The sequence below is a fragment of the Populus euphratica genome, unplaced genomic scaffold (assembly GCF_000495115.2).
Source record: "Populus euphratica unplaced genomic scaffold, PopEup_1.0 scaffold9.1, whole genome shotgun sequence".
Taxonomy (NCBI): domain Eukaryota; kingdom Viridiplantae; phylum Streptophyta; class Magnoliopsida; order Malpighiales; family Salicaceae; genus Populus; species Populus euphratica.
In genome coordinates, this window is record NW_011499857.1 from 1,841,033 (window position 1) to 1,861,831 (window position 20,799).

General features: G+C 30.1%; 3 protein-coding genes across 6 annotated transcripts; all 3 read left to right on the top strand.

The window, feature by feature from the left end:
- Window positions 1-6,407: 6,407 nt before the first annotated feature.
- Window positions 6,408-9,686, top strand: LOC105123716 (type I inositol 1,4,5-trisphosphate 5-phosphatase CVP2-like). 2 transcript variants are annotated; one of them, XM_011023418.1, is made up of 8 exons: window positions 6,408-6,542; window positions 6,875-7,062; window positions 7,154-7,261; window positions 7,379-7,724; window positions 7,983-8,167; window positions 8,743-8,851; window positions 8,974-9,125; window positions 9,256-9,686. In XM_011023418.1, the coding sequence occupies exons 2-8, from the start codon at window positions 6,878-6,880 to the stop codon at window positions 9,494-9,496; spliced, it is 1,326 nt and encodes a 441-aa protein (XP_011021720.1). In that variant the 5' UTR covers window positions 6,408-6,542; window positions 6,875-6,877; the 3' UTR covers window positions 9,497-9,686. The 2 variants fall into 2 exon arrangements, with proteins under 2 accessions (XP_011021720.1, XP_011021719.1); XM_011023417.1 differs by lacking the exon at window positions 6,408-6,542 and adding an exon at window positions 6,553-6,742.
- A 5,193-nt stretch (window positions 9,687-14,879) lies between these two features.
- Window positions 14,880-17,338, top strand: LOC105123717 (annexin D5-like). The gene is made up of 6 exons (XM_011023419.1): window positions 14,880-15,101; window positions 15,291-15,436; window positions 15,554-15,772; window positions 16,319-16,534; window positions 16,626-16,715; window positions 16,876-17,338. Exons 1-6 carry the CDS (start codon window positions 14,993-14,995, stop codon window positions 17,077-17,079), a joined length of 984 nt encoding a protein of 327 aa, XP_011021721.1. The 5' UTR covers window positions 14,880-14,992; the 3' UTR covers window positions 17,080-17,338.
- A 959-nt stretch (window positions 17,339-18,297) lies between these two features.
- Window positions 18,298-20,663, top strand: LOC105123718 (purple acid phosphatase 17-like). Of its 3 annotated transcripts, XM_011023423.1 has the most exons (8): window positions 18,298-18,372; window positions 18,596-18,705; window positions 19,064-19,220; window positions 19,353-19,460; window positions 19,547-19,671; window positions 19,784-19,912; window positions 20,099-20,166; window positions 20,247-20,663. In XM_011023423.1, the coding sequence occupies exons 3-8, from the start codon at window positions 19,064-19,066 to the stop codon at window positions 20,461-20,463; spliced, it is 804 nt and encodes a 267-aa protein (XP_011021725.1). In that variant the 5' UTR covers window positions 18,298-18,372; window positions 18,596-18,705; the 3' UTR covers window positions 20,464-20,663. The 3 variants fall into 3 exon arrangements, with proteins under 3 accessions (XP_011021725.1, XP_011021723.1, XP_011021724.1); XM_011023421.1 differs by lacking the exon at window positions 18,298-18,372 and having other exon boundaries at window positions 18,413-18,705; XM_011023422.1 differs by lacking the exon at window positions 18,298-18,372 and having other exon boundaries at window positions 18,413-18,705; window positions 20,284-20,423.
- Window positions 20,664-20,799: the final 136 nt, after the last annotated feature.

Genomic DNA, 20,799 nt, shown 5'->3' on the forward strand with positions numbered 1-20,799 from the left:
CAGGTGTGCAGGAAATTTTTTGTTCTCGAGTTCATATGGTTGCCATAGGAACTTCTTAAGTCCAACCCACTTGCAATAATATATGTAAATGTTATCATACTTAACTAGATTTTTTTTCGGCACTGTATTAAATTTAGGTTAACTTGTTTCCGAGATAACTCTATAAAAATAATAACACTAATAATAAGGCCAATAAAATTAATTCTAAAAAATAAAATTAATTTGAAAAATACAAAAAAAAAAAAACCGAGTCAATCCAGATTCATTCTACTAACCTACCACCTGTGACATGAAATTGAAATAATAATTTTTTTTTAAAAAATGACTTAGAAACAAAGAAACAAAGTTAAATAAATAAATAAAACATTGAAAAAAAAAACCCAAGTTACTGAGGGTTAACTTAATGAATCTACAACCTGGAATAATCCTGTAGAAAGAAAAAAACATTAAAAATAAGAAATCCAAGACACAATAGCCTAATATCAAATAATAAAATTAAAAAATATTAAAAAAAAAATCAAAGTAACCCGAGTTAACCTACGACCCAGGATAATCTAGAGGAAGGAAAGGAAAAAAAAACTCAAAATCCAATAACCTACTGTTAAATGATTAAATTAAAAAAAAAATCAAACTAATCTTCAAAACTAGAAACCTTGTTTATGAGAATGAGATTTGCAAAAGAAAAAAAATCTTGAACAAAATTATTAACCGTAAAAAAAATAAAAAAATAGCAATTAAAAAAATAAAATAATTAATAAAAAAAATAAAATAAAATATTGAGGGACAAAATTGAAAGAGAAAAAAAATTAAAAAAATTAAAAAAAGTGATTAAAAGAATGTGAATTGAAATTGGATTAAAAAAATATAATAAATTATTGAGGGACAATTTAAAAGAAAACAAATAAGGACTAAATCTAGAAAAAATATATGAAGGGATAAAATTGAAATAAAAAAACAAATCAAGAAAAGGATAAAAAAACAACAATCAAAATAATGAGTTCCTTATTTGATATAAACACAAAACAAAATCAAATCAAATGAGAATGTATGAAATTGAAGAAGAAAAAACAATCTAAAAAACAATTCAAAACATATAAAGACCGATAAAAAAAAAAGAAGAGCATAATTGACAGACAAAATGAAGTAGAGGATAACCGTATTTTTTGACAGGCTTGACACGAATTCTAAGAAGAATTGAGAGAAAATAGAAGAAGAAGAACAAAAAAGTTAACCACCGTGATTTAAATTAAACAAGTCACCTTAGCATTTTCGTCTCCATTGGGTAATTCAATCAACACGACAATTAGGAGATTTTAGTTGTCCCCCACGCCACCCGAAAGGTGCTAGTGGCGTCCATTTACTAGCATGTTCTCTTCATGCTCTAGAAACTTTTCATGCTCTAGAAACTTTTTTATTATTGTATTTAAGAAATACTAATTTTTCCTTAATCCATATAAAGTATAGCAATGAAATAATTGTACTATTTGTAAAAAAAAAAGAAGAGGAAATCATGCAAAAGCCTTTTTTAGCCTTTCATTTTTTTATTTTTTGCCTTTTAATAGTATCTATGTAATTCAACTATGCAAATAAATATGTAAATTATTATTGTCCCCAAACAATTTGCAAATAATCTTTAGATCCCTTGTAAAATATCATTCAACTGCTTTTAGTAAGGCAAAAATTTTGTATTGAAAAGGATGAAATAATAATTATATTGTGCAAATCCATAATAAAATAGTAAAACATTGATCTCTTTTAAAGTTTTTTATAATATAGATAAGATTGTGAGTTTGTTGTTGTTCAAGTAGGATAGTTTAAATAATAAAATGCTTGTATTTGATTCAAGGTTAGTAGATGATTATCATTGTGTGATATACTATTTTCAAATATGATAAGTCAAAATATTTGATTAAGATTTTTATAAGTAGAAAAATTCTTAATAAAATAAAATGAGTCTATTAAATATGTCAAATCCAAATAATTTAAGTTTGACAATCAACCAAGCTTAAGATAACATGAGTCTGATAAACATGTTTGACCTAAGAATTTAGACTTGATAGTCAGCCAAATCCGAAAAACGTGAATTTAGCAAACATGTTAGGCTCATATTACTTAGGTTTGGATGTCAGCAAAGCTCAAGGTAACATAGGTCTGGAAAATATATTAGATTCAAAGAATTTAAACTTAATAATTAGCTTGGTATTGACAATCAATCAAGTCTAAAAAACTCATATCTAGCAAATATATCAGACCTAAAACATTTATATTCTAAGGCTAAGTGACTGATCCTAGATAATCCCTTAAAATAAAAGCATTGATCAAAAGCATGATAAATTATCATGCATTTCCATCTAGAATAATTAATTGTATTAATATAATGGTTGTTCTATAATCATGAGTGTATACAAGGTCTTTTAAGATATCTACTATATTTATTGTCTCATTAATACATATAAGAGATATTTGTTTTTTAATAATGCCATAAAAAACAAAGGATTTTTTGGTCATTCTTTCTTTTAAAACGACAAAGTTCAAAAGGTATAAATTCCTCCTAAACCATCTAGGTAAAGATTTAGAATTTTTTATCTCATAATATAAATCCTTATAGATTTATGAGCATTAATCCACTTAAAATTCAAGAACAAAAATCTTTGATCCTTAAATTTAAAGCTCTTAAAATTCAAGAACAAAAATATTTAATTTTTAAATTTAAAACTCTTTTAAGTTATTTATTATCTTAAAATATTTAATATCTTTTTCGTATATAATAAATTTATTATCTAATGGTCTTTAAGTCTCCTTGATTGGAATTATTTTTTCAATAAAGTTAATTCCAAAAAATAAAATTTAAAAAATAAAATTAATTTGAAAAACACAAGAAAAAAAAACCAAGTCAATCCAGATTCACTCTGCTAGCCTACCACCTGTGACATGAAATTGAGATAATAATTTTTTTTTTTAAAATGACTTAGAAACAAAGAAACAAAGTTAAATAAATAAATAAAACATTAAAAAAAAACCCAGGTTACTGAGGGTTAACCTAATGAATCTACAACTTGGAATAATCCTATAGAAAGAACAGACATAAAAAATAAGAAATCCAAGACACAATAGCCTAATATCAAATAATAAAATTAAAAAATATTGAAAAAAATCCAAAGTAACCCGAGTTAACCTGCGACCAAGGATAACCTAGAGGAAGGAAGGGAAAAAAAAAAAGAAACTCAAAATCCAATAACCTAATGTTAAATGATCAAATTAAAAAAAAAAAAAACAAATCGAACTAATCTTCAAAACTAGCAACCTTGTTTATGTGAATGAGATTTGCAAAAGAAAAAAAAATCTTGAACAAAATTATTAACCATAAAAAAATAAAAAGATAAAAAATAGTAATTAAAAGAATAAGAACAAAAATTTAATAAAAAAATAAAATAAAATATTGAGGGACAAAATTGAAAGAGAAAAAAATAAAAAAATAAAAAAAAGTGATTAAAAGAATGTGAATTGAAATTGGATTAAAAAAATGTAATAAATTATTGAGGGACAATTTGGAAGAAAACAAATAAAGACCAAATCTAGAAAAAAATATGAAGGGATAAAATTAAAAGAAAAAAAAAATAAAGAAAAGGATAAAAAAACAACAATCAAAATAATGAGTACCTTATTTGATATAAACACAAAATAAAATAAAATAAAATCAAATGAGAATGTATGAAATTAAAGAAAAAAAAACAATCTGAAAAACAATTCAAAATATACAAAGACCAATCAAAAGAAAGAAAGATCATAATTGAAAGACAACATGAAGTACAGGATAACCTTATTTTTTTGGCAGACTTGACATGAATTTCAAGAAGAATTGAGAGAAAATAGAAGGAGAAGAACAAAAAAGTTAACCACCGTGATTTAAATTAAACAGGCCACCTTAGCATTTTCGTTTTCATTGGGTAATTCAATTAACACGACAATTAGGAGATTTTAGTTGTCACACACGCCACCCGAAAGGTGCTAGTGGCGTCCATTTACTAGCATGTTCTCTTTATGCTCTAGAAACTTGTCATGCTGTAGAAACTTTTTTATTATTTTATTTAAGAAATACTAATTTTTCCCTAATCCATATAAAGTATAGTAAAAAAAAAAAACCCCTTTGACTTATCCTTTATTTTAATTTTACTTTAAAGACAATGAAATAATTGTACTATTTGTAAAAAAAAAACAAGAAGAGGAAATCATGCAAAAGCCTTTTTAGCCTTTTATTTTTTTATTTTTTGCCTTTTAATAATATTTATGTAATTCAACTATGCAAATAAATATGTAAATTATTATTGTCCCCAGACAATTTGCAAATAATCTTTAGATCGTTTGTAAAATATCATTCAATCGCTCTTTGTAAGGCAAAAACTTTGTATTGAAAAGGGTGATATAATAATTATATTGTACAAATCCATAATAAAATAGTAAAACATTGATCTCTTTTAAAGTTTTTTATAATATAGATAAGGTTGCAAGTTTGTTGTTGTTCGAGTAGGATAGTTTAAATAATAAAATGCTTGTATTTGATTCAAGGTTAATAGATAATTATCATCGTGTGATATACTATTTTCAAATATGGTAAGTCAAAATATTTGGTTAAGATTTTTATAAGTAGAAAAATTCTTAATAAAATAAAATGAGTCTATTAAATATATCAAACCCAAATAATTTAAGTTTGACAGTCAACCAAGCTTAAGATAGCATGAGTCTGATAAACATGTTTGACCTAAGAATTTAGACTTGATAGTCAGCCAAATCCGAAAAACGTGAATTTAGCAAACATGTTAGGCTCATATAACTTAGGTTCGGATGTCAACAAAGCCCAAGGTAACATAAGTTTGGAAAACATGTTAGATTCAAAGAATTTAAACTTGATAATTAGCTTGGTATTGACAATCAGTCAAGCCTAAAAAACTCATGTCTAACAAATATATCAAATCTAAAGCATTTATATTCAACTATCACCAAATTTTAAGGCTATATGTCTGATCCTAGATAATATTTTAAAATAAAAGCATTGATCAAAAGCATGATAAATTATCTTGCATTTCCATCTAGAATAATTAATTGTATTAATATAATGGTTGTTCTATGAGTATATACAAGATCTTTTAAGAGATCTAATATATTTATTGTCTCATTAATACATATAAGAGATATTTATTTTTTAATAATACCATCAAAAACAAAGAATTTTTTAGTTATTCTGTTTTTTAAAACGACAAGGTTCAAAAGGTATAAGTTCCTCCTGAACCATCTAAGTAAAGGCTTAGAATTTTTTATCTCATAATATAAACCCTTATAGATTTATGAGCATTAATCCACTTAAAATTCAAGAATAAAAATCTTTAATTCTTAAATTTAAAGCTTTTTTAATTCATTTATTATCTTAAAATATTTATTATCTTTTTCTTATATAATAAATTTATTATCTAATGGTTTTTAAGTCTCCTTGATTGGAATTATTTTTTTAATTACTTAAACTTTTAACATAATACTGAGATTTTTTAGACTAAAAAAAATTAAATATTTAAATATATTAATTAACCACCATCTCAAGCATTAAATAATATATTATTAATATATCTTGAATTTCAGTACATCATCAAAATATAAAGTTAGTAACATTTTATATACGAGGTTAGGTTAGATGATGTTCCAAGGTCACATGCCATTTCTAAATAATATCCATTAGACGACAGAATTACAACAGGGATTGTTTATCTCCGTTTTTATTCATTCGGCATGTAAACTAATTTGTGCCGGCATTTTATATATATATATATATATATATATATATATATATATATTTTTTTGTTTCCTTCAACCTTGTTATCAACTCAGGTTTTCCTATTTAGTGCATATTAGTATGGTCATCCAAAGACAACATGGTCCCCTTGTTTTTTTTACCTCTTTTGTAGTTTTTTTGTATTCTAAGTTTAGGTTGCTAGTTAGTGAATTTATTTATTTAATAACAAAATGAACAACTACCACCACAGGAAGAGTCTGGCCCGGTGCTTCCCTAATCCCTAGCGAATAACATGCTGCTCATGCAGTCTTTCAAATATCATCCTATTGGCCAAGAGCCTGTTATAGTCGGAACATTATTGCTAATATTGTGGTTATGATAACCTGGAAAGTTCCTATAAAATACAAATTGGCCCAGCAAATAGTATTCAATAAAAAACATCCTAATTCCCATGTCAGCCGAAGTGTTGAGTGTAAGAATTCACCTAGTTTTAAGATTTTTGGTTGTGGACCCGCTCCCACTTGCACCGCCTTAGGTCCTTTAACAAATCTTTGAGAAAAAATACGATATCTTTCAAATCAAAAGCAACAGCAAACTGAAAATTTAATCCCTGCGAAGAGACCGATGTTTTCTGCTCTCTCTACATCTGCGTCTCTCTTCCTGAGTTTTATGCTCGTGGATTGAGGAAATTAAGCTATTTATTATACATAGTAATTAAGGAAACAAAAATTGAAGGCAGTCGCCCCCAGCTCACGTCAGAGTAAGTGCTGCTTCCTTGCTGCTTGCAGGGGTCTCTCTCTTCATTCCTCAGCATGATTTATCTCTCAGCCATTTCTTTTTATGGCTGGTGGCCTTGTTTATCTAAACCCTTTCTCATACTATTCTCCTTCTCTTCACCCCCCTTAATCTCTCTCCCTCTCTCTCTCTATGAGCTTCATCATGGCAGAAAACCAAGAAAAAGTGAGCCCTTACATGCATCAACTCATTACCGATAGTTCTGTTACTCCCATTCGTAATTGCGTTCTTACGCTGAAAGCTTGCGAATGTTTTCATCCGTGTAATTGTTCATAATTTAGTTCTTTATGTTTTCAGGTCATGTGGCCAAGATTAGTATCTAAGAAGATTCTTGGAGAAAGATTGAGGAGCAACAACAACTTTGTGGCAGATTTTCCAAGCAACGCAGAATCCAGCAGCTTGCTGGATATTTCAAGCTTGAGTCCGCCATCTTTGAGCGAGAACAACATCCTCAATCAGTGCAAGCACAACTTCCAAAACTACAAGTAATTAAGCAAACATGTTATAAGCTCTATCCTTTTCAAATTATTATAAAGAGTTAAATCTTTTTTTTAACTTCTTTGATTGTAAATTAAGGATCTTCATCAGCACATGGAATGTTGGCGGGATTGCACCACAGGACGATTTGGACATTGCCGATTGGCTAGATACTCCCAATAATATGTGTGACATATACGTTTTTGGGTAAATAGTATAAATTTTTGACAAGGAAAAGTTGAGGTTTCTCAAATCGGCACAGTTTTTAATATTTAAAATTCGTCTCACGTTAGTTTTTTTTTTTCTTAATTATTCTTTTTACAGGTTTCAAGAGATTGTACCTCTAAGAGCATCATATGTTTTAGGTTCCGAAAATAGTAAGATTTCAATGAAATGGAATTCATTGATTAGAGAAGCATTGAACAAGAAGATTCAGCATTGCCTAGAAAAACAGCAATACAATAATAAATTAGGAAGAAAACAAAAAACTACTGAAGATGAAAAGGCAATATTCGAAAGCAGCATTCCTGAAGGCTTCCGGTGTGTCACTAGTAAGCAAATGGTTGGAATATCAATATCAGTTTGGATTCGAAGTGATCTGCGTCCTTATGTCCGGCATCCTAGGGCCTCTTGTGTAGGCTGTGGCATCATGGGTTACCTAGGAAACAAGGTACTGTTTGTATATCTTAGTTATATATTTTACTCAGATTAATTAATTAAATGAAGGTAACTGAAAAGAAACTTAAGTGGATTTTAATTGAGGTAATGAACAATGGCAACATGATTAATTAACTACAGCACGGTCTCCGACTTGATCATTTTGGTAACAATTAATATCCTTACAAAGATGATCATGTTATAATTCCCATGCATCTTCTAGAGTGTCTTAATTATATTTCGTTTACCTTTCTAAAACTTGATTTTGCAGGGATCTGTGTCAGTTAGATTTCAGTTGCATGAAACAAGCTTCTGCTTTGTGTGTAGTCATCTAGCTTCAGGAGGTAGAGAGGGGGACGAAAAGCATAGAAAATCCGACGTAGCTGAAATATTTTCTCGAACAAGCTTCCCTAGAGGGCCTTCGTTTGATTTGCCGCGAAAGATTCTAGATCATGAGTACGTGAATTAGGTTTAAGATTTGTTACAACCGTCCAAACCAATTCTTTATATATTTTACCTTCTTAATCAATGTTTTAATTATTCGACAAATTATATCATGGTCTTGGTCTCACTAGTAACCAAGAATATGAGACACTGGTAACCAATAAATTAAGAGTTTAAACAGCACCATTATTGCCAGTTTCCAACTCTGAAGTTGTCGTAATCATGGGCTTAAATATTATCATGCCATCAAAACTATAAAACCATTTTTTTTAATTATATATTATATAAATGACTTTCTGTGCACTGTATTTTTAAAACTTTCGGTAGTTGCCGAAGAATTTTTTTTTTAAATAAAGAAGAAAGAATCGGGCTCCGTATAGTTGGTAGATAAACCGCTTGGAGGGTTGAAATCTACCCCGGTAAACCATCTATATATATATATATAATGGAAGCCTTTTCTTAGAACAAGTCAACTTCTTAATGAAGTTAATTTTTTTTCCTTAAGACTGTAAAAGCTACTTCATAGATTAATGTAATATTAAAGCATATCTTAGTGATGTCAGCTAATTTTTCCTGATTTAGTGCAGCCGAGTAATTTTGCTTGGAGATTTGAATTATAGAATTTCTCTACCAGAAGCAACAACTCGATTATTGGTGGATAGAAAAGAATGGAATGCCTTGCTAGAAAATGATCAGGTATATACATACAATTAAAGTACGTAAATCATGAATAATATTTGAAAGCTTTACATTTTTTTTTCTTTTTTGTCATACATTAATCTAAGACTTGATTTTTTTTTCCTTGGGAATTAATGAAGCTAAGGATGGAGCTCATGAATGGTCAAGTATTTGAAGGTTGGCATGAAGGACTTATCAAATTTGCTCCCACTTACAAATATTGCCTGAATTCAAATGTATATTTTGGATGTGTTGAAGGCCAAAAAGGTGGAAAGTGGCGCGCCCCTGCATGGTAATTAATTAACTTATCAAAAACATTAATCGTCTAATCAAGAATTTATTTACATATATGTAACACAACCATTGAGGTGAAATTAAAAATCATGTTGAGTTCTTATGATCTTCCGCCCTTACTAATACAGGTGTGATCGGATTATTTGGTACGGAGAGGGACTGCAGCAACGTCTGTATACTAGAGGTGAATCAAACTTGTCTGATCATAGACCAGTCAAGGCAATATTTACTGCACAAGTTCAGGTATCAAGCACATTAAAAGGACTTCAAAAATTCTTCCTGTCAGAAAGGTTTGATCAAAGAACAACCAAATTTGATCAGATGTCATCATCCGATAAATTTCGATGCAGAGGCAGATCAAGCTTCTGATTGTAAAAAGACACATAAGTATATTGTAGCCACGCACATATAATTATACACACAAACACATAAAGTAGTGTGATGTGTGTTATATTATATTATATAGAAAGAAGGGAAATGATTTCTGCTAGTTGATCTGAATCTGCTGATGATTGTACACTAACTGTTTGTTTTAGAGGCTCCATGTGATTGTATAAGAGATCAGAAGTTGTCCTAGTCGTGCTTTCATTTTCTTTGCATTATAAATTTAATGATTGTTAGGTCTACAATTATATATTAAGACATTTTTCTAAGAAAAGTATGGTTAAGCAACTAATTATCATCTAATCATGCATTCAGTTGGAGAGTTTTAATCCTAACCTCATGCATTGATAATTCGTGCAGCTGGATGCTTAATTAAATTCAACTTCCAATGATTAGCGTAGTCTAAGAATCAAATTTGATTCTCTAATCTAAATATTAACCATGTCGTTAATATCTAATTTTAAAGAAAACATGATTGAAAATGTAAACAAAGAACATAGGATCGACAACAGGTAGCTAAAGAGCATTCCAGATAGATGAACTGTGGGCAAGATACCTTGTTCAACAGCCAATATGAAATCATGTAATCACAGACGTGATTCAAGAAAACTCCAAGTGGGTTAAAAGAAATTATGGGTGCCGATTCTATATAATTACATGGTTGTTGAACAAGAAATAATAGAGTACGCGTGTTAGGCTATATTTTAAAGATGATGGTGACTCTTGCTCCAGTCATCTGAAAAGTATATCGATACAGAGGATTATGGAGTACCTTAACTGGTATTAATTTATGAAGATCATAACAGTATATAGACACTTGATGACTAAACTTCCTTAGATTAATCTCTTGCATTCGGCGCTTATATATTCTGGACAAGATTTCAAGAGAGGGAACTTTTGGATTGCTAACATGTATAGCAAGCAACGCTCCATCATCCAACCCTACGAGTTGTAGTTAAATAAACCATGGTTTATGACCATAATTTATGGGCCAGCTGTTCGCATTGCCAAGAGGAGCTATATAATAATCATACATGTTTTATGACCATATAATCTTTTTTAATATGCTATATTTAAATAAAGATTTAATATCATGAGATTGATTTTAATATTTAATATTTAATCCTATGCATGTATGTGTCATTAATTACATTTTAAATTTAATTGTGAAAGTATTTTGTTTTTTATAAAAAGAAAATATAAACAAACTATATCAGGTTTATTTTTCCCAAGCGCATTCTTAAAAAATAAAATAGACATAACATAACAAGGAATAAATATGTTTTGGATGATCTCGATTTCTTTTCATTAAACACATATAATGATTTTTTTACTTAAAAAATAATAAAACAAAAGTTTCATATTCACCCCCTTAGAAACGGGAATAATTCGTTAATTTAACCTAATTTTAAGTCAAATTTTAATTAATTTAAAAGCCAAAACTGCATATAAAAACATATTTAAGTAAAATTTTGTCTGCGGACCTCATGTCCAATTTAAGGTTGGTTAGAACAAACAACATTCGGATAGCATGAGTAGGGCTTAGATATTGGGGAGGGGTGTCCCATAAAATTTATTGCTAGTAATTAATAATAATTTATTAGTTATTATTTGAATTTATTTAAATATATATATATATATATATATATAAAGATAAAAATTATGACTAGTAAAAATGATAAGAATATTTTTCTCTTCTAATTATATCTATTTTTTAAAATAAATATAAAATATAATTAACAAAATTAATTATTCTCTGAATACCACAAAATTTTTTTACATGTCCCAATAAGATAGGGATATGGAATGACTGAAAAAAATCAAAGATTATTAGCATCATTGTTCAAAACATGATAAACCATTACCAAATTAAGTTATTGAGATCAAGATAATAAACCATTAATTTAATTATATCTGCTCATGGCAGTCAGTTGCTTCTTTAAATAAGAAAGAAAAAACTATATATTTTCAATAATAAACTCGTTGTTTATTAATAATTAGGTCTATCAGATAATTTCCTATTCCTAATCATATGGATGCGCTTGCTAGCAAAGCTACTTCATTATTTTGTCCAGATTCGTGAATCCAAGCATTTGGTGCAAAGCAATATTGCCATTTGGAGCACGTATTATGCATTCAATATGTTATGTTATAGGGACAAAAGTGCAAGCACTCTCCAACTAATTAAAATTGTCTCCCAAAAAATCTTAGAAAGACCCCTTAATCTATCCAAAAATCAGCATAGCTACCAACTCGAAGATGAGATATAGTTTTCTCCTTCTTCTTTTTTTGTTCTCTCGCAAATTTATAGTACAGTACTAGCTATTGGTGTGATTAGAATTAATTAAAATTTAATTAGTAAGCGTAGACAGAAATAGATGTTGTCTATCCCTTTTTCTTGGAAATGAGAATATGAAGAGACGATATATTCTCTTATACATCATATTGAAGATTCTATACTTCGAGTTTATGTATTTCTATCAATATTCTCTCATGCGTTGCATTAAAATTTTATAAACTTATAACATCGAAAAAAGAATCTATAATCTTATCAAGAAAAAAAATATATATTAAAAATATATATAAATAGTATAGGGCTAGAACCTAAAGGTTATTCGGGCCCCAATTTAACAAAAAAAAAAAACTTCAAAATAAATAAGGTATATTTATCAATTATGCTTTATAAAATGAATATTGTCTCTACTTGACAAAATAATACTAAGTATGAAATAAAGATTGTTTAAAGTCCCACTTGCTAGACACACATAAAAAATAAAATAAAAAAATATATTTCTTAAATATCTTAAAAACCCTCATGTACAGTTTTTTCTAAAACTTTTATTCACAAATCCGCTATGTATAGAGAGAGTATCTAATTAAATATTGGATAAATACTATAAAATTTATTCTTCAATCATAATAATGACAATAATGGTGGCTGTGCTAATTTTTTAATAGCATGTGATGTAGAATAAGTGTTCATAGGACCTTTTTTAAACATTTTGACGAGGCAATTTTTAAGGAATTTAATGTGATTAAGGAATGTGTGTTTCGATGAGATTGTTTTTAAGCTGAAGGGGTCAATTGAAACATAAGAAAAAACACCACATCATCATTGGACAGAAATGAAAAATTGAGATCGCGACAAGAGTTCTTCATTGACGCAAACCAGACTTTTTAAGCCATTCTGAAAGTCGAGAAATCTTAGGGAGAAATTAAAATTTACTCTTCATTTTCTCATGATTTTTCCAGTATTAAAACCATTTGAAGGGTTTTGACATTTTTCTAATGAGGCCATTAACAATTTTGTTTTCTTAAATGATATTTAGTATGAGTATTTTAATTATGACTTGGTATTTAATATTTTAGCGAGCGAATTTAGGTTTCAATTAATGCATGAATTTGAACTTTAAAATCTTTATGATATCATTAATGCATTTATTTGGGATTTTTTTAATTTTAAATTACTATCAACGACAAAATGAATTGATTATTAGTAGTTCTACAAGGAAATGAAAGTGAACGCTAGTTAGTTACTAGATTTTATTAAGATTCTTTCCTTTTATTTGTTATTTCCTAGCAGGTGATACATAAAATAATGTAGGATTATAGGTTATCTAATAATAATTTTTTAAAAAGAAATTGGTCAAGTTCGGATATCAAAAGATATATAAAAAGGCTAGGCTTTCACCGAACTTATCATTTTCGTGTTTCTAGATAATATTTTGTTACTATTTTAGAATAAAAAAAAATGAAACTGTGGGAATAAAGTGTAAAGAAAATTAAAGACGCAATTAAATATATCTAACTGCTACCCTTTTATTTTAATTTTTAGAGATATATTTCTTTAGATTTTCTACTTTAAAAATATATAATTTTATTTTAAAAATATCTCAAAAACATAATTATTTAATATCTTTATTTTTTAACAAATGTTTCTTTAATATCTATTATTTTTATCCTAAAATACCTTTCAAATGCAATGAATACATGCATATGATGTACTAAATTTGTTTTATTTGGCTGTGAACGTAATTTTGTAACATCACGAGAAACATTTATATAGTTTGGACTCTTTCATAATGGCGCGCGTGATTATCTTTTTCATCTTTGCCCCCTTCGTATGCCTTTGGAGGGTGTAAAAATGAGGGAGTATTTGATTGCCTTGAACTTGAGTTAACAGGCAATAATGAGTTGGCTTCGTTTTTTCGGAACGAGGACAGCGGCGAAGCCAGGTCACCTTAATCTTCTTCTTTTTTCAAAGTGTTTTTTTTTTATTATTATTGTCCTTGTTTTTTTTCTATAAAAATTTTCCTTTATTTCTTTATAATTAGTTATTAAAAATATTTTCTTATATTAAATTATTAACATAGGTTAATTTTCTTTACTAGCTGCTAATAAATTTAAGTGTTTTTTTTATTATTATTGTCCTTGTTTTTTTTTCTATAAAATTTTTCCTCAAGCTTTAAATTATTAATTAGTTAAGTAAGTAATTTTGGATTTGTTCAATTAATATGTATATGGTTAATATTATACGTTAATGAATATGAATTGAGAACTTATACTTTATATTTTAGAAAAGTTTTCTTTATCTTTTTTCTTTATTTTATTATTTAATTTTAGTTTTATTTCTTTATAATTAGTTATTGAAAATATTAGGATTTATAATAATTTATGGGTTTGTTGAATTAATATGTATATGGTTAATATTATACGTTAATGAATATGAATTGAGAAGAGTTTTGATGAATTAATAAGTATTTTGTTATGAATTTCATATGAAAAATAATGATGATGAATTTAAGTATATGATAATTAAAAAAATTAAAGATATAATAGATAAATAATAATGATGAATTTAAGTACATGATAATTAAAAAAATTAGAGATATAATAGATAAATTAAAAAAATATTTAATATTTATATTTAATCCATTTGTACAAAACAACAAGTTAGCAAAAATAATATTAATATTTAATATTTATGATAATTTTTAAGCTATAATTTTAGATGTCATATACTATATATCAACATAGAATTATTATTAAAAACTTTTCTAGTTCTTGAAAGATTTAAAAATATATAAATGAAAGTTTGTTATATATATTGAGAAAAATATTTTTAATGAAATTAATAATAAAATTATTATAAAATAGTTTTAAAATATAAAATCTTAAAAAGAACAATTATAATATAAATTTTTTTATTTTTAAATATTTTTAAATTAATTTTACTTGAATTAACATGTATATTTTAAATTAATTTTTTATATAATACATATTTATATATAATATTAAATATTTATTAATAATTTACTCTCTCGTTTAAAAATCCTGGCTACCACAATGAGGATGTCATTAATTTGCTTCTTATTGTGCGATCTCACTCCCATTTCTTCGTCCAAATCAATCTGGCATATACGGTATCATTCTTCTTCCGGCCCATATTAGAAAAACACGATTGTTTACTCGATCGTTTCCATGTTCAAAAGACAGGCTCTGGAAAAAAGAGAGATGTCAACCTTGCCAAAACCTTCGATGCATTCATCGTCGCGTGATGATGCCGTGCAACTAAACCGTGCTTTCAAAGGTCTCTACGTAATAATATTTCTTTTCCTTCGGTTGATTTCCTATTAATTTTTCGGTTTTTATTGCATGTTATAGCTAGCTATATAGCTGCTTGATATAGATTGCTCTCTCCCCCTAATCTCCAGCTGAAATGCTGGAAAAACATTTATGGCGTTGCATTTACTCTTTTATTTATTATCTTTATAATCAGGGTTAGGTTGTGATACTGCAGTAGTTGTCAATGTTCTTGGAAATAGAAACGCGTCTCAACGTGATAGCATTCAACAAGAATACGAGACCTTGTTCTCTGATGACCTCAAAAAACAATTGGCTCTCGAGCTTCATGGCCATCTTAAGGTACGTGCGTCTAGGACAGAAACTTTGGAGTTTCTATTATTGTATAATTATACCTCATGCCTAGCCAATCCTGTTGGATTGAGGAGATCCTGATCCTGTTATATCTTTAATCTTCAGAAAGCAGTTTTACTATGGATGAAAAGTCCAGTAGAACGGGATGTTACAACACTGAGACAGGCTTTGACAGGACCTATTATTGATATCAAAACCGCCACTGAAATAATATGTAACCGCATTTCATCCCAGATTCGACAGATTAAGCAAGTTTACACTCCTACTTTTGGCACGTTACTTGAGTATGATATTGGGTATCACACATCTGGTGATCATAGAAAGGTCCCCCCCTCTAATTCTACAGCATAAGATTTTTATAGTTTGTCCCTTTCCTGGTACCTAATTATTTGCCTGGACAATATTATGCTTGCTGTTTGTTTTGTCCTGATAAAAGTCTCTACTATGCCTAGCTAACGAGGTTCTATCTTTAAATTCATCAGTATATTTGTCATTGAAAGAAAGCAAAGTATGGGCCAACTGGAGTCCAGAGAAGGAATAAATGAGAAGTTATACATGTTTCTTTTGCATCTGCTGTTGTCTGAAATGACCAGAGGCCTTCAAGCTTCACTGTTAATGAGATCGTGAGATTGGTATTAAAAGTAGACTATTTCTTACATGTAGTCTGTAAATACCCAGGTTCTATTTATTGCGTACGTGTATCAGTATAATCTGCCTTTGAATTTTTTATTTAGCTGCTGCTTCAGATGCACCTCTCTCCAGCAACTTAGTTTAGCAGTTCGGTTCCTTCATAGATACATCCCTTATTGGGAATATCAATTTCAAAATTTATTGTGGTTTGATTCTCTGTTTTTTTTTTCCTCTTAATAGTTTCTGCTGGCATATATAGACACAACACGATACGATGGTCCAGAAATTGAGAGAGTGTTGGTAGAGGAAGATGCTATAGCTATCAGTAAAATTGAGGTGAAGAAATCTGGAATGGATGAGAGTGCATTTATTCAGATTTTTACTGAAAGAAGCTCGGCACATTTGGCTGCCCTTGCTTCTGCTTACCATAAAATGTTCAGAAAAGAATTGAGAAAGGTGCATTTTCATCTGCATTGTGTTGTAATTTATCTACCTTTCCTTCCATGCCCTTCTTATATGGTACTTACACTATGCCAACATGCTGCAGACAATTAAAAGAGAAACATCAGGGAATTTCAAGTATGCCCTTCTAACAATTTTGGAATATGCTGTTGATCCAACAAAGCACTATGCAACGGTATCTTCCAGCAAATTTACAATTAAACTTCCTTGCTAAAGAAAAGAGATACATTACACTGATTTATCTCGTTTATAATCTTTTAACTCAATTTGAAATTAAGTGTGGTAGTTAGCAACTGAATTTGTCAGCTAGTAGTCTAATTTGCATAGCTTTACAGATGTTGCGCAAGGCAATGAAAGGTTTGGGTACAGATGATAGTACTCTAATCAGGATATTAGCTACGAGAGCTGAGATTGATTTGCAGAAGATCAAGGAAGAGTACTTGAAGAAGTACAAAAGACCATTAGTTGAAGTTGTTCATTCAGATACGTCAGGTTACTACAGGGCCTTCCTTCTTTCCCTCTTAGGCTCTAAGTTCTAGCTCTAGATATCTTCTGTGGAATTGTGTTATCTACTATGTGGATTCCTGACTAGTAATTTGACAAACCACAAAGCCCAGCAATTGCCGAGTATGATATAGAACACGGCATACAGTTTCCTTGACGTCGAACACGCTATCATGCAGTTCAACGTAGCAACAGAAAGCAGTGTGAAGGTGGAAAGAACTGGATGGAGTTTTTGTCTATCCTTGTGCCTGGCTTGTCGATTATAAAATTTCTGCATCAACCACACAATAGCTTTTCTAGCTGTCTTTTTTTTTTGGGGTGTTGGGGGGGGGTTTGCTTGCTTGTCTTTATCAGAAGGATGGGGTCTGATGTTGATTTAGCTGTACTGTATTAATATTATTTGAGAATAATACTTGCAGTATGAATTTGATAAATGATCCGTGGACTCAGAAAGCTTCCAAGAATTGGAATTTTTCCAATAAGGCTGAAACTTTGGATGATAATTTTTGTTATATCTTCCAAGTTCTAATCATTCAGAATTCATTGGCAGGTTCTTTTGCACAAGATAGCCAAGTTAAGATCAATTATGAGCTTTGATTAGCAAGCCATGCAAAAAATATCTAGGCGTAAGATTTCCATTGAGTGGTCATATTAATACGGCCCTTTAAGAATCTTACTTTCATTAACGTAATGCCAAGCAAGTTATCTTGGTTGATCGAAAAATTAGAAGAAAGGCGTATGGTTGCAAAGGCACTTTAATACTTGGTTAATTCTCACAAAGTTTAGTTGCAGGTAAATAAATATCAGAGATAATTTATTTGAAAATTATAACAGCTGTTTAGGCTGTCAAATCTCCAAAATATATAATTAACCCTATTAGTATTAAGATTGATTCAATGCTGATAGGTAAGTACTAGGAGCTGACTACAATTTTGTTAGCATTATGAGGATAAATCTCAAATGAAATATACAAAGATATTTCTTTCATTTTCATTGTGTGTGTATCTGCTCATGATTAAGTTTTTCATCTTGAACGAAACCAGAAATAACTTTTTTTTAATTTCAAAATACTATAGATCCTTTTTTCAATGATGGTAAGTTGGATTCCTTAATTTAGCCCAGACAGAAAAAAAGAAAATGAGAATCTGGTCTGGATGTTTTCCCTTCTTTTTTCCTTCTCTTTTTAATTAGTGAGCTAAAAGGAATTTCTAAACCACCATGAATTTAATGGCAGCCATATAATGATGTAAATATCTCCACATGCTCCACGGACATCCTATCCGCATTTGTATCCGTGAAACATGGTCTTCCAGCTATTAATTCTCCAGGTCAGAAACAGAGGATATCCTCAAGCTATTTAACTGTCTAGTGTTGTACTTGTTGAATATATTGCAGATTTTTGTCTTTCCAAATCTTTTATGCAACCTTGTCTCCTTTGATTCAGATTCTACTTCGTCATGGCTAGCCATGGCTTTTATTCAAAATCACAGGCTTCATGCATTGGCGTGGCACTACTATTTTGCACGTCTTTAGTTATTCCTAGTTTTGCAGAGCCTGAAAGGCTTGAACACCCCGCTAAAGGTGATGGATCACTTAGCTGTTTGGTGGTTGGAGACTGGGGGAGAAGAGGCTTCTACAACCAGTCTCATGTTGCTTTTCAGGTCTGAAACCTCTCTGTTTCTCTGTTCTGGCCTGGTTTTTATGGCCTATACGTGCCTGGCTTTGTTGTTATACATGTAAGAGTAGCCCAGATTGCCAACGGAAGCCTTGTAGTGTCCAGAAAGCATGAACATCCAAATTGCAGGAAACACTATATAGGGAGTAGTTGTTTGCTGTTGGATGATGCTTAACTGAAACTAAAAGATCTGTGCCAAACGCATCACCAATTGACAGTCGCCAAGTTTAACTTTATTATTTATCAGAAGGAGAAAAGGAAAGGACTTGCTGATATATTATCTACTGTATTGTTAATCTATATTAATTCCTGAAGAGACTAATTTCTTTAAGTATGCATGACAGATGGGAAAGATTGGGGAGAAACTAGACATAGATTTTGTCGTCTCAACGGGAGATAATTTCTATGATAATGGATTAACGGGTCTAAATGATCAAGCATTCGAAGAGTCATTCACCAAGATTTACACAGCTACGAGCCTGCAAAAACAATGGTATAGTGGTAAGTCTTCAGCCCATGACAAAATCAATTTTCTCCCCATCAAATAAATAAACCATGCATTTATTTACAGGCTTTGAATAATTATAGGATTATAGAATCTCAGATTATACTTCCTTCATTTTGTTTTTTCAGTATTGGGAAATCATGACTACAGAGGTGATGTAGAGGCACAGGTACACCCTGCGCTTAGGATGGTTGATAGTAGATGGCTTTGCCTTAGATCTTTCATCCTTAATGCTGGTACATTGGCATTGACATCCACACCTATTTATTTCAGTATCGAAACTTGTTTTCTGATCTCGTTATTTTGGCTCATAATTCACTAGAAATAGCGGGGTTCTTCTTCGTCGACACCACTCCATTTGTCAACGACTATTTCACTGACATGGATCATACTTATGATTGGCGAGGTGTGACTCCTCGAAAAGCATACCTTGATAGCCTTCTTAAGGTAAACATATGAAGTAACTTCTCTATCCCATTACTAGTATTGAATAAGTACATATTTTGAGGGCACTTCCTCTTAGATTAATCTTTACGAAAATATGGCATACGATCACTAGGATTTGGAAACTGCATTGAGCGGATCAACTGAGAGGTGGAAAATTGTTGTCGGTCACCATGCAATCAAAAGTGCTGGGTATCATGGAGACACAAAGGAACTCAATGATCTACTTCTACCAATGCTCAAGGTAAAACGATTAGCAGCATTATTGTTAATCGTAAACATCCTTCTGAAAGAGCTACAGAATTTCTGGCCCTGTAACAAGCTTGAATATATAGTGTTTTTTATTCCTTTTTCTCGCAGTTGATGAGAATATATTATTGCTGATATGTACTTGTACTATAATATGCTTGATCATGGTGTGAAAATATAGGCATACAATGTTGATATGTACGTGAATGGGCATGACCACTGCCTAGAACACATCAGCAGCCTCGATAGGTAAGATATGTAAAAACCTTCTACCATATTGAAAATATTTTCTAATGGGAAATTCCTTCCATCTTTTTCCTTAAAAGCAGTCCAATCCAATATCTAACAAGTGGAGCTGGTTCAAAGGCATGGAGGGGAGACCTTAATCAACACTATGAGGAGGATGATTTGAGATTCTTCTACGACGGTCAGGGTTTCATGTCAGTGCAATTGACCAAGAATGATGCTGGGATTACGTTCTATAACGCTTTTGGCAAGATTTTACACGAATGGAAGGCATTGAAGGAGCTTCACTCAGCAGTATAAAGCCAGTTAGCATATTTTGTAAAGTATTTTAGCAACTGGAGACAATCTGTAAATATATATGTGCATGTGTCTTCGGCACTCTCTGTTTCTAATCGTAGTTAGCTATGATCTATCCATGTGATTGGATAGGGATGCTGTCAAATTATTTACGAAAAAAAGTGTTTGACGTTCATGAATCATGAATTAATAGCTTGTTTCAAGCAATAAGATTGGCTACTGAATCTTTGAGAGCATAAATATAATATTCAGAGTAGAGGAATCGGATAAGAAAGAGAGTAGAGGGGTCATATTAAAACAATATCAAGAGTACAGGGACGAAATAACGCTATTTAACCC